The sequence below is a fragment of the Protopterus annectens genome, chromosome 14.part0 (genome assembly GCF_019279795.1).
Source record: "Protopterus annectens isolate FY-2018-M chromosome 14.part0, PAN1.0, whole genome shotgun sequence".
NCBI classification, from domain to species: Eukaryota; Metazoa; Chordata; order Ceratodontiformes; family Protopteridae; genus Protopterus; species Protopterus annectens.
In genome coordinates, this window is record NC_056748.1 from 361,613,584 (window position 1) to 361,627,545 (window position 13,962).

The 13,962-nt window shown below is 39.0% G+C and overlaps 1 protein-coding gene across 7 annotated transcripts in view; it reads right to left on the bottom strand.

Annotated features, from left to right (window-relative positions):
• Positions 1-13,962, bottom strand: part of PPP3CB (protein phosphatase 3 catalytic subunit beta) — a 1,778,441-nt gene that overhangs the window by 230,052 nt on the left and 1,534,427 nt on the right. For 2 of the 7 annotated variants that reach the window (XM_044056083.1, XM_044056081.1), the window contains exons 11-12: positions 7,062-7,088; positions 4,769-4,853 (exon numbers count right to left, since the gene is read on the bottom strand). In XM_044056083.1, coding sequence (XP_043912018.1) covers positions 4,769-4,853; positions 7,062-7,088 — 112 coding nt within the window. The remainder of the gene's footprint in view (positions 1-4,768; positions 4,854-7,061; positions 7,089-13,962) is intronic. The other 5 variants (XM_044056087.1, XM_044056085.1, XM_044056086.1 and 2 more) reach the window with 3 other exon arrangements.

Below are 13,962 nucleotides of genomic sequence, written 5' to 3' on the forward strand. Positions count from 1 at the left end.
TCCTGTAAAACTTCTCCCAACTCTTTAAGAACATCTCTTTGAAGGCGGGTGAAGTGACACAAGTAGTTCAGCGATCGCATGGCAAAGGTCGCTGTAGAAAAAAATCTGCTTGCCGTACCTGTCCATAGTCCTAGAATCCTTGTTAGGAGGATGGACAGGTACTGAAGGATCAGCTAGTTCCTTCTTGGTGGCTGCAGCCACCAGCATGGCATCAACCGGGACACCTTTTGTCAAATATTGCCTATCAGGTGGGGCCGTAATGAATTTAGAAGGCCTCCTAGGAATAGGTTCCACCGAATCCGGGGCCATCCACGCCTTCCAAGCCACCATGTCCATAAGAGGGTTGAAAGGCGGAGACACCCAGGAGGTGGAGGGTCGAGATCCGAACGCCTCCAGGTATACTGACTCATCCTCGGAAGGATTAAGGGAGGGCCAGTTCCCCCTCTGCTTAAGGAGTTCAAGGATGTCTGAGAAAGAGACATCCTCAGAGGAGGACCTTGGGGATCCCTCCGACTCATCCAAGTCAGTATCAGATGTAATAGACTCGGGGGAGTCTAGATGTTTCCTCTTACATGTCCTCTTATGCGGAGGTTCACCTGACGGATCAGGAGAAACCTCGGAAGAGGAAGATATTCCCAATGGGGAAACCTGAGGCGTTGGATCTCTGGGTCCGGGAGCAAGAGAGTGGGAAGAAACGTCAGCAGGCACTGTAGTGGGAGGAGCTGATGGAACTGACCGTTGACTACGCCCAGGGGCTAGTACACTCCTCATCACCTTGAAGGCTCCCCCATCAGAGAGACCAGAAGGTTCCCGCTCCGAAGAGATAGGAACTCCAGGCCTCACCGAGAAGGAAGGCTCCGAGGCAGATGTCGGGGCTGAGATCACCAACGCCGAAGCCCCGAGAGGGAGAACGGGGTCGGACAAGGGTCCGATGCCACTCGTCCCCTCGGAGCCGAGAGAGACCAGACGCCCGGATCCCTCCAATGAAGGCCTCAAGGAGGAAATCGGAGCGGAGGACGACGGAGCCGAAAGGGGTGGTATCGGCTCCGAAGCTACAACAGTCACGGCTCCGAGCTCTGTAAGAGAGTCGAAGGAGGAATGTTAGGTGGATGTGAAATAGCTACCGTCTGTTGAGATGGGCTATGGAGCATTTGGGCCAATGCCTGAGACTTTAATAGTCTACTCACCACTCTCTCGAGGTTGTGATCAGACAGCCTGGACGACCGAGAAGAACGGCACCGATGGCTCCGCTCCGAGAGCAGGGGTGATCTCAGAGCCGAACGTATCGATTCCAATGAGGGGGATCGAGATCTCTTTTTAGAGATAGGTTGAACTGAAGGAGCCGAGGATATGTCGGCTCCAGCCGGAGCAGACACTGAGTGTCCAGATCTGGCAGTATCGGCGCCAGATGGAGCCGATACTGTGACTTCTAAAATGGAAGGATCGGCTCCAGCCGGAGCTGATCTCGACACTGAAAAAGCAGAACCAGTAGCCGACGGCTTGGGACTTGAAGCCGAAGACTTGACAGGTTTCGAGGGCTTCCCCGGAGCCGACTTAGTCGGGGAGCTCTCAGGCTTTAATAAGCCCCTCAATATTAATTTATTTCTGCGCTCCTGCAGGACTCTTGGGCTGAAGGCATGACAGATAGCACAAGAGTCCTGCAGGTGCAGAGGTCCCAGGCAGTAAACACAAGAAGTGTGACCGTCTGTCAGTGACATCTTCTGACAGCACGAGTCACACTTCTTGAAGCCTGAGACCTTTGTGTCCTTCGACATAGCTGTGTTGAGGAAACACAAGTGACAAGAAAAACACAGACACAGACACACACACACACAAAACACCTAATCCAATAATCTAAACTAAACAGGGATACAACACACTCAAACACACACAAAATCCCTGACATAAAAATTAGGAAAGGGGAAGGCCTAAGGCCTAACCTAGGGAAGGGGATAAATAACCCGAAAAAAAGGGAACACTAACGGGAATAGGGTTAAAATAAACGTTAAGGTTCACAAAACAACTAAGGTTATGAAATTTAAAAGGGGTGAGACTAAAAGTCTTAATATGAGGAAAACTTACCCAGAGCTGGTAAAAGAGGCACCTCGTAAGCGAAGCGGCAAATGAGATCTGGGTAGTCTCCGCCTTGCATCATGGGATATAGGGTTGCCTCAAGCTGGTAAAATTAGCTCTCGAGCTTAGCAAGTGCCGAGTCGGAGCCGAGGATCGGCTCCGAACCCATCCAGCAAGAATGAAGGCGAGATTGACAACTTAACATCTACTAATTCTAAACAAGTAGTTTCTCATATCTTAAGTGCCTACAACCATTGTAGTCTGAGTAACACCATCAAACCTTCCAAGTTTTGGGCAGTCCATACAAGGAACACATGCTGCCCAGAGCTCCTAAATTTGTAATTGTCCTGTGAACGATAATGACCTGTTTACTTCAGTAATGTAAAACTTAGGTAAGCAAAAAAGCATAGGACTACTCCGGGACATTGTAAATAAAACTAGCTGTTAAATGTAATAGGTCTACAGTACGGCACAGACAGAAAATGTAAACTATACAGTACAATGAAATACTAGTAAAGCAATTAAAAATAAATAAACGAAACAAGATAAAATAAAATAAAACAACTGCCAGATACAAAGAACTAATTACTTAAGTTATGGATGGCAGACGTCATCAAGGTGGGTGGTCACCCTTGGGATTAGGAAACTCTTGATAATGAATGCCAAACTGCATATTTTTTTAAGCTTCTGGCCCTACTGCCTGCCAACCATTATATCCACTCTTGGCCAGCTGATCCCTTAGTTTGCTATACAGTATGTCAGCAAATTACTGAGACAGACTATCCACTTAGGCAGCCACCAGGAGCGGTTAAGTCTTTTCTTTACATGGCCCTAACCCCAAAAACACGCACAGTGATGGCGGGTAGGGCTTGATAAGAAAACTCAAACCACCCCTGATGGCTGCCTTAATGTTGAATCTTTCCAGTCAACTCTCTCCCTGTTAATGGGGAAGGAATGGGCAAAAATCTGAAAAAAAAAAAAAACACATAGTGTCTACAGCAAAACCCAAGCCTTAGGGTGGAGTCAACTGTCACCTCCACCTATGGGGAGGAGGCTCACTGTCTTGAAAGGTTTCCTGTACAACCAGGTGACTAAAATCCTGAATTCACACTCATCTGAGTTACCATACAACAACAATACATTTTAGTCTTTCTTCTATGAATTTCCAAATAAGATGCACAAGATGGTATGGAAAAAAGACGCGCAACAGTCTCAGTCACCATATAATAGAGACTGTATCACCATAAACTTGTCCTTGCCCTTCTGTATCAGGTAGAATAGAGGAATAACATTATTCCCCACAGTAGCAAATGAGTCACTCTTCGAGCTGCCCAGTTCTGAAACAGCTTCTCAATTCACAGCTCCAGCAGAAGACTGGAGGAACAATTAAACAGCTTCAGCAGGGGACTTGAGGAATGGTTCAACAAGTTTGCTGGGATATTCATTTCTCCTGGGTTGTGAATTGCCAAGAGATTGTTGCATCAGTTTTTGGCCTACTGCCAATATGCACAATGTCTCTCTGCAAAGGGAGTAGGACTATATGTACCTCTTGCTTACTGGTAACACGCTACAGACTGGCTGCTTGTCCTTACAGATGTTGGGAGGGAGGTATGAAGCAGCTTACCTTCTAAGGCCTTTAAGGGCAGAATAGCCTTTGGTTAGCTCTTAATGGAAGACATGAACCCTCTTTCTCTCCAGAGGATAACTACTTCCCTGAAGCCACTGAACCAACATCTGTGACAGGTTTGGTTGCAGGAATAGGAAATATACCCGGAAGTTGGTAGGGAATGTTCACTACTCCAAGGTCTGGTATCAGGGGTCTGGCACCAGAAAAAATGTAAGTATGTGGTGGCTTTGCAGCCAATGATACCTGATTGTCTACTGCCCATTCTCCCATAAATGCAAATGGCACAATGATGATTGTGGTGGCTTATTAAGATTAGAAGGTGCAAAAGGGTTCATGCCTTATTGCCATACTGCATTACTCACCCTTGCTGCTAAGTTAATAACTTCTGGATACTCTTCAGAGGCAGGAATGGCCAACAGTGGTCAATGCCCACCTCTGCACTGCTGAAGACAATCCTCTTAGTTGAGATGAAAGAGGAATTTTCCCAGTATACAGTCCTCTCCAAAGACTGCAGCCATTGGAATGTTTACTCCAGTGCACCATCTGGCATCACTTTCCAGGATCACTGAGATAGTCATTTAGGTACAGATGACATGCAGATCCTTCTCATATGAGGCTTTAACCAATGTGATCTGTAGCCTGGTAAACAGAAAAGAATTAGAGCAGTTAGGAGCAATGCATGCACAGCATGATCCCGAGTGCAGAAGCAGCAAGGAAAACTATACTGAACTGGAATGGAAACAAGGATGAAGCCAATGATAAACCCAAGAGGAAAGGTGCCCAATGTTAAACAATGAATTTACTTCAAAATAAGCAACTCTCAGTATACAATATGAAAATTCAACACAATTATCTTTTTAAATAAGTATGTAGTATCGAGCAGCAGGAAAATAAAAATAAGTTGTGAATTTTGGTGTTTGACTTACTATAACAAAGTTCAGCAATTTTGAAAAATATAAAATGAAAGTTTGGAAATACATCTATACAAAACAGGATGCATTTACGAAGTAATGTTTCTTAAAGCAAAATAATATACTTCAGACAATTAAGAAAGACTTTCTAATTTACCTGAGTACAGAGAAGGCTCTTGCCATCTTGCCAATAGCACGGATTTTGTTTCTGATGATCTCCTTCCTTACAGCAGTTGTTCCTGCTTTTAAAGGAACAAAAAAGATCTCAAGCTTGGAAGTAAAGCAGCTAAAGAATACATACACCAAGGACAATACTGTACACACCTACAGTCTGTTACTTACCTGTCTGCAAGAAGCAAGTACATACTGTGCATCACACATTTCTAGTCATGTTTTGCATAACATTGTGAACAGTTCCTTTCAAGTCATCAATCAGAAAACATAAGTCTTTTACAGAGTTTAGGCAGGCATACACAAAGGAAACCAAAGTATATAAATAACTTACTACCGGGAAGCATTTTACGCTGTGCAAAGGCACTACAGAGCCCATCTTAGGTTACACCATTGCCATACTGGCAGAGTGTCATCTGCACCACTAGTAATCTAGCTCTAACATCCTGAAGTCCATGAAGCATATCCAGAGATTAGGATTGAGTGCCAAAGGTCAGCACTCCAACTTGTGGAGTTTAATTAATTCTTTCTTGGAATTATCTACTAGTGGAGGCAAGAGACTAGTCCCATTTAGATGGCATCACAAAATAGTGGGAAGGGCTTTGTACACACCATTTGACTGTACATGGAAATCTGCATGGTATTTTAGCTTCCCAACTATATCTGCAACTCAGGGGATACCTGTAAGAAACAGGAAAAAGTCCTTCAGTTTCCTGCCACATGATGGCAATGTCATAGCAACCCTTTCACTGCTTCTCCTCAACATTCTCATGGACACTACAACATGGTTCTCTCCTACAGAAAGGGTTAAATGAAGTCAAGGTTATCAATGCCGAGGAGATGAATGGATGAATCAAAGTGGGTGTGCAGAAACAATGTGAAAATTACTTCAGCTGGGCACAGAGATGATACCTCTTCACCATTTAACATAACAATATGGGAACCATATTTAAAGCAGTACAAATTTTACCAATGGAGACAAAAAGTCATATATGAAGTAAAAAGGGTAAAACGGCACTAGAAATACAGGTTTAATATAAAGAAGAATGTACAGCTGTTTGATATCAGCTACTCGATTAAAATTACTTTTTATGGAATAAGAGTACTCAGATTATATGCCAAAGGACAAATCACATGACTTACTGCCAGTAAGGTGAGTGGGGGGGGGGGCAGTATTGTTGGAGGCCATACAAATCTAATAACTGGCTACACCTCCACCGATACACTGTACTCACATATGAAAGTTTTTGAACAGTAAACACTGTGTTAAATTATTATGAAAGCTCACTTGAAAGGATCACTGTATGCTTGCATACATCAAATGGTAAACTATTTCCCATTCCCTTCCTGAAAAGAACATCTGCTAAATAATGACATTCGGAAGTATATCATTTGCTGTCATAACTGGCTAAAACTGCAGTGCCATATTTGAAGTCAAGGATATTGCCATGTTTATTTTCAATATAACAGCAAACTTTCCCTTAAGTATTGTTTGAACAAGATAATCCAAACAGTTGAAACAATCTGTCCAACATAAAAATAGCTATCAGTTTTGCAAGTTAACTGACAGGCAAAATAGGTATACAATTATTCCATCAGCTACACACTTAGATAACTCATGGAGGAACAGCTACATTTATTTTATGAATGCTATGTTTTTTTTTCTCCAGCAAACCAAATGTTTCTGGTCAAAGCATTTCAACAATGTGGCACTGGGCTTTTCTTTAATAAATGTTTCAGCAAAATTATCTTGGATGCAGCATGTTTACATCATATGACGAAAACAAACTGCCGATCAGTGTTTAGACATGGCTTTGGAAAATAATGCAAAACAAACCTTGCTTTATACTACCAAAACAAAAAGGAAATACGCCATAATGAACCTGAAAAAAAATTGTGCATTACACTGCATGCATGCAAGCAAAGTAAATGTAAATCAAAGAAAAAGAATCACTAGAAACAACCAATTAGAAGCTTACTACTCATGCAGTTTAACTTTTAAATGTAACAAATGAAAAGAATATTTAGCAGTCTGCAAAAATTTAAATAATGGAAAAGTAAACAGTCATGCACAGAAAGACAGATGTCCAGGAATATGACTTTAGGAGTTCAAGAATTAATTTTAATTTTAAGGGGAAAAATCAAGTTAAAAAAATAAACATCACTAGTTTCATACATTTTTTTTTTTAATAAAACAACAGCAGTATAGTCACTAGTGATCATGTTTATAAATTTCAGAAGTCATACTTCCAAACAATGTTACTCTGTCTGGTCTGTACCTTTTCTATTGCCATTTATGAGTCGTTCTTCAGATGGAGAGTCCAGAAAAAACAGTGTGAAATGATGGAGAAAACAGGTAAGTGACAAAACAAAAAACAAAGACAGTTAACTTGGCAGCAGTGAATAAAATAGAAAAAGTGAAAGCAAATGAGCTGATGGAAAGCTCAAGCTTCCAAAATCATTACATTAGTTGAAACAATTAGTGAATTTATATGTTCTGTTTTTTATTGTGCAAAGAGCTGTAAAAAACTACAAGCTGCAGAGCTGGATGTTTTACAAACATATTAACCAAGTCTGTCACATGAAACAAAAACATTTTAAGCAATAAAGTGTTTAAACGCTACATACACATATTTTACTAACAGCTGGATAGAAACAGAAGCAAGAAAATGAGGCAAGAGAGAGAGAGAAAGAAGTCATGCAAAAGGCTGCCGAAACCTGAACCTACCCCTAAACCTACAGGAATGGAAAATATTTTGTCCCACTTGGTACAAACCTGAAAAGATCCCAAACAAGAATTTCTTTCTGTTCTGGAGGTGTCACCAGTGGAGTATACAACACTGAAATTATAAGATAAAACTGTAATCTCTGTCTAAAGATTTTCTCTTTACTGCACTTTCCAGACCTGAGTGATACCTATTAAAGAATTTAATATGCTCTCTATACTCCAGGCATGATTGCCTTAAAAGCTTTTATAGTTCTACCATTTAAAGTTTGGACGGGTAATCAGTTCAAATCCATCATCCCTTTTTTCAAAGCATTGTGCTGTGAGATCCCCACCTCTCCAGTTTTCTGCTCTCACAGAAATCAGGTTTTCATTCACTCTCACTTAGCACATTATCAATTTGCTAAATTTTACACCTTTTCCTCTCTCTTTCTATAAATATATAGGTCTAATATTGAAATGCACTAATTTGACGTTTCAATAGATCACCTCAAATAAAATAAAGCATCAAAACATTGAAAAACAAATAAATAATTACAACAAAAAAGTCAAACTACAAACTGTAGCAGATAAACACAAAAGCCAGAAGAAGTAGCTGGCTTGAACCCACTCAAAGTAATGCAGGCTGCAAATCACCATGCAGTTGTAGAATGCAAAATTCACTTTATTAACTTCAGAACATAAAAATCCAAGGATGAGCGCTTTCGTCCAGAAAGATCTAGACTTCAGACAATTTACCCCACATAGTTACTTCCTTTTTATACAGTTCAACAGGAAGTTCCACCCAGTTATGAATTAATTATGTCATTAAAAGCACAATATTTACAGTCACTGAATTTAAAAAGTATACAAAATATACAAACTGAAAAAGTTCATGGAACACACCACCCTAAAAACACACTATATATAAGCACTGCTTCATAAAATGACAATGTACAATAAATATTTAAATATGTTGATTATGTTAAAACAATAAATGTGTAATTAAATACTAAAAACTAGATATAGTAGAACATGTTAAGAGAAATAAATATATTTCAACATAATACATACTGAACATGTGATTTAAAATGTTGAAATACATAATGGAGAAATATGTTTTTTGTGTGTATTTATTTCTCTTAACATGTTCTACTATATCTAGTTTTTAGTATTTAATTACACATATTATTGTTTTAACATATTCAACATATTTAAATATTTATTGTACACTGTCATTTTCTGAAGCAGTGTTTATATAAAGTGTGTTTTGTAGGGTGGTGTGTTCCATGAACTTTTTCAGTTTGAATATTTTGTCTGCTTTTTAAATTCAGTGACTGTAAATATTGTGCTTCTAATGACATAATTGACTAGTTCATAACTGGGTGGAAATTCCTGTTTGAACTGTATAAAAAGGAATAGACTATGTGGGGTAAACTGTCTGATGAAGTCTAGATCTTTCTGGACGAAAGTGCTCATCCTTGGATTTTTATGTTCTGAAGTTAATAAAGTGGATTCTGCATTCTACAACTGTGTTGCAGCCTGCATTACTTTGAGTGGGTTATATCCAGCTACTTCTGCTGGCTTTTGTGTTAAAGAATTAAAACAGTGTTTTTGCACAGACACAAGACCCCCTACATCTCCCACATTCCTGCTAATTATATATATACTAATTTCACAACTGCACAACAGTGAGGAATAAACTCCTTTCCCCACTGTTAGAGATCTTACATGAGCTACCAGCAACTCGCCCCATACCTAAACTGCCCCCAACACACACAACAGCATATATACGTACACATTCACTCACGCACACACGCGCACACACACACGCACTCACACACACACACACACGCATGCACACACACAAAACATATCTAAACAAACATGCGGATGATCTGTTTTAGTGGTGTTCTACATACATCAACCAAACAAGTCCGATATAATGCAAAGCAAACTGAAAAAAAATCTGCATTCCTATGTAATAAATGGATCCTTTAAATATGCTTACATATATATATCTGCACAGCTGAGTTTTGGATAAAATGACACAGTAACTGTGCATTATTACTACTTTTAAATAAAAATTCTACATTAGAACGGAAAAAAAATAACAGATTATTTTTCACCATGCATCTATAAAGTGAAGTAAAAATAATCTGGCTATTTTTACTTCAGCTACAACACACACACAGACAGACACACACACACACACACACACACACACACACACACACAATGTAAGAGCACTATACTCCTTATCCACAGTTCCTTCCTACAAGCACACATACTTGTTCCCCCTTCCCAACTAGGCTGTCACCAAGGCAGCCTTTGCTAACATCACTGTTATCCAATGCACAGATTCATCACACTTTTCTCGAAATTTGTCAAAGTCTCAATAATTGCTGATCCAAGTTTTATCATACCAGCTGAAGATATTCATCTGGATGTCATTAAAAGCAGTTCAATTTTAAGAAGCCTAAGCCAAAAATACTGTTATCCAATGCAGATTCACCGGGATCTCCCACCATTTCTGCAGAGCCTCTAATAACTGCTGCCCCTAGTTTATCAAACCAGCTACTTAGGTGACTGAAGATGGCCATCCAGCAGTCATTAAAAGCAGTTCATCTTTAAGCAACCTTAGACATATCACTGTTATCCAATATGGATCCTGCAGGCTGTTCCAACTGCTTAGTAAAGCCTCAAATAATCACTGCCCCAAGTTTATTGAATCAGATATTCAGTGACTGAAGCTGCCCACCTGTCTGTCATTAAAAACAGGTAATCTTTAAGTGTCTCCTTAAAGACCCCATGAAGGCCTGTAAATATTTAATTTATAAGGGGGCCACCTTTCTCCATTAGTAGTAAAGGTGGCAGTTCTGGCGTAAATTTTCTGTTTCCCATGCATAGATGCAAGTTATTGTTGAATATGGACGGGGATGAACTTTGTTTTATGTGGATGGGGAGACTGTTACAGAACAGTGACATCCACTGTGAGATATACCAGTCCCTTTGAAACATTCTGTTGATGCTGCAGAAGAGGTTTACATCCCTAGACAGAGTATTTCTCATGCCATTTGACTTGCTGAAGTGCAGTAAATCTATCAGTACTGGGTCAGAGGATGCCTTGTATGCCAGGCACAGGTCACCTCTTAGTAGTATGTAAGATATGGAGAAAATTAAATGAAGTCATCTATCTTCCAAGCCCACTTGCAAGGAATCCTGGAGCAGAATCTCTTCAGCTGTCTGTTGTGAATGGAGGCAACAGAGCTATTTAAACAGTTCCCCACAAATGGATTGCTTCCTAGAACACCCTCCCAAAGTACAATTTCTACTCCTGAGGTCTGTGATGGTCCTGTTCAGCTTGTCTGCATCCATGTTTTGCTCTGACAGCATTGTAAGGAACCTGGAGGGTCAAAATGCATTGAGTTGCTACATGGCAGTCTAGCAAAACAGTCTACAAAGGAGATAGGATCTATCCAGATATAGTACTGCCATTATCTCTTACATGTGTATGTGTTTTGGCTTGCCCTGTTAGTCCCACAGACCCTGAAGTTTTACCCTCATGAAAACTGCTTCCCAAGCAAAGTCTGAGGAATCTATGGTCAAAGACTGAGTGGGAGTTGGATGAAGGGAAACCCAGGATTGAGAGATACTTGCTCCTTCCACCCCTATAATTTTCTTTTTACAGAATGTGCTAGTGTTGGGACCAGACTGATTTAAGGAACCACTGTATTTCTCTCATGTCATGTCTGGCTAGGGGGAATCATGAGAATAACGGAACCCATGAAACCTAGAACCCTGAAGTATTTCTTGACTGAAGTCAGTAACAAAAAATCAGGAACTGTTCTGTGCAGAGATTTACATTCTCCAGAGGAGAAAAAAAGCCCTCTCAAGGGATGTAGCCAGAAGGAATCTTGGAAATACTACTCCGCAAGAAGGAATGACTATGAAGGTGATCCTTTACCCAGATCAGATATTCCTGACATTTTGAGAAAGACTGCAAATATAAGGCAGTTGCCCATATAAGGGCAAATATAAACATCTTACGCAGCGAGCTAGATGCTTTGTACATACCCATGATGCTGTAGATAATACGAAGGATAATAAATATAACTAAAAATGTAAGCCAGATATAGAAAACTGCAAAAAACACCTGAAATACCAGAAAACTGACAGGCAGTATGAGGGGTATCACGGAATGAAGATAATGCATTTTAGACTTTAGGACAATGACAAAGGCTGAGAAAGGGAAAGGTCTGAATATCTAGTCTCTTAAGTTCCTTCCTTCTTTCTTTGGCACCAAATAAATACTAGAATACATCCTTTCCCTGTTTGACCTGTGGGCACTGGTTCTATGACCCCGAGGGACAACAAATGAAACACAGAAGTCTGGTTTGGCAGATGAGGAGGATTCCCTTGAAATGGAAGAAGTCACTCCCATTTCCATCTGTATCCTTTCCTAATAACTCTCAGAATTCTTTTGTCTAACATTATCTGATATCAATGAGAAAATGCAGATCTAAAGTTAGGGAACTATTTAAAGGATTTCCAGAGGGAGCAGGGATTCTAAAAGAGGCATATAATCATTTTGACTTTGTCCTCGACTCTGGGAGCACCCCCTTCATTTTAAGCCTCCTCTCCATTGCCTTTTGAAGTGTCTGTTTGCCTGTAACTTGCTGAGACTGTTTGTTTTGTTTCCTGTAAAAGAGTCCTGAATTGGAAGGAAATCTCTTAATGAGCTTAGAGAAGGAGGACTGAAAAATCTGGGCAACAACCTAAATTAATTTTCCTCTTTCAACAAATCTTTTCAGGACCTCAGCAGCAGAAGGGCCAAGCAATACCTCTTCATCAAGGGGAGCATTTAGAATATCAACCATGCAAATCTCCTCAACACTGAGCCAGTAGCTGCTGCTCTTGATAAAACATTAGCAGAATTATAAGAACAATTTAAAGCATGTCTGGCTCCCTGACAAAAAGTAATTAAATTCTTCAGAGAAGATTTATTATTTGAAGGAAGATTAGCAGTTAACTTCCTCGTATTCTCAAAAGTGTCCAACAAAAATTTAAGCCTTGTAAAAAAAGGCAAACAGAATTGACAACGTAAAAACACTGTGCGAATACACCAATAAGTGCCCAAACTATGAAGCGGTGATCAATATTGTAGCCAAACGAACAAGCGACCAAAAAAATGTAAAACACTTGATTTATTGTTTTAAAATAAAAAAACAAAGTTTAGCGCTTTCACCCACTACACGGGGCTTCCTCAGAACTCACAAAACAATTAAAATTAGATACTTAAATGCCTTTTTAGGCGCCAAAACATGTTCAAAAATTTAAAGCAATACAGCTACAATTCAACAATATACATGAAACTATTAATGAATAATAAGGTGGAATGGGAGTGCTAAAATAAAATTCCTATCTCCACATAACTGTCGCTGTTACAAAACATAGGATGTTCAACTAAAAATCTTGTTACTACTGATAATAATGACAGATCGTGTATCCTATACATCCTATAAATAACCAAATGTCTAAATGACTGTCTATTGTCCATCATAACCTGTCAAATATTTCATAAAGATTTGATATAAAACTTGAATGACAACCATAATACTTATTGACTATTTAATGTATTTTATATATACGAAAATAACAACTGCTATGATAAAAAGTAAAAATATGTCTGCGTGCAATATGATATATTCAATGAATGAATTTGTTACAATTATATAAATATATACAATATAAAATGTATAAATATTGTAAAAATTGTAAAAAAATAATAATAAAAATATTATGAAATTACACTAATGTTATAAAATGTTGTGAAATTACATATGTCATAATAATAAAAATGATGTTGAAAATTTTTTATGAAAAATCTATGATAAAAATCAAAACTAAGCAAATTTTATGTAAGGATGTTATTAATAAATTGGTATAATTGTAAAAATTGATATAAAAATTATTACAAAAACTATTATAAAAATTATCATAAAAATTATTTATAAGTTCTAGCGTATAACAGGGGTTTGATAGGTATATGATCGTTTAAACCTGGGGGAGTCGTGGCGTCTAAATAGATTTGCCACCATACTTCTCTAACTCAACCTACTTTTAATGTCTCCTCCCTTAGGGTCTGTTTTAAGTACTTCTAAAATAATAAATTTAAAATAATGGTCCTCTCCTTCATAAAAAATGTGCTTATATAGTGCATTGTTCATGTCCTTTGTTTTTATATTGTATATGTGATCGTAAATTCTTTTCCTAAGTTGTCTCTCTGTCTTACCAACGTAAAAACTAGAGCATTTCAGCAATAGTATAAGGAAACACAGAGACCTTGAATGGGATGAGATATGTTTATTACAGGAGATGATGTCTATAGTCCTTGACAATAACTATATATATTTTGAAGGAGAACTTTTTAAACAGACGAGAGGTGTCGCTATGGGTGCTGCTTGTGCCCCAAT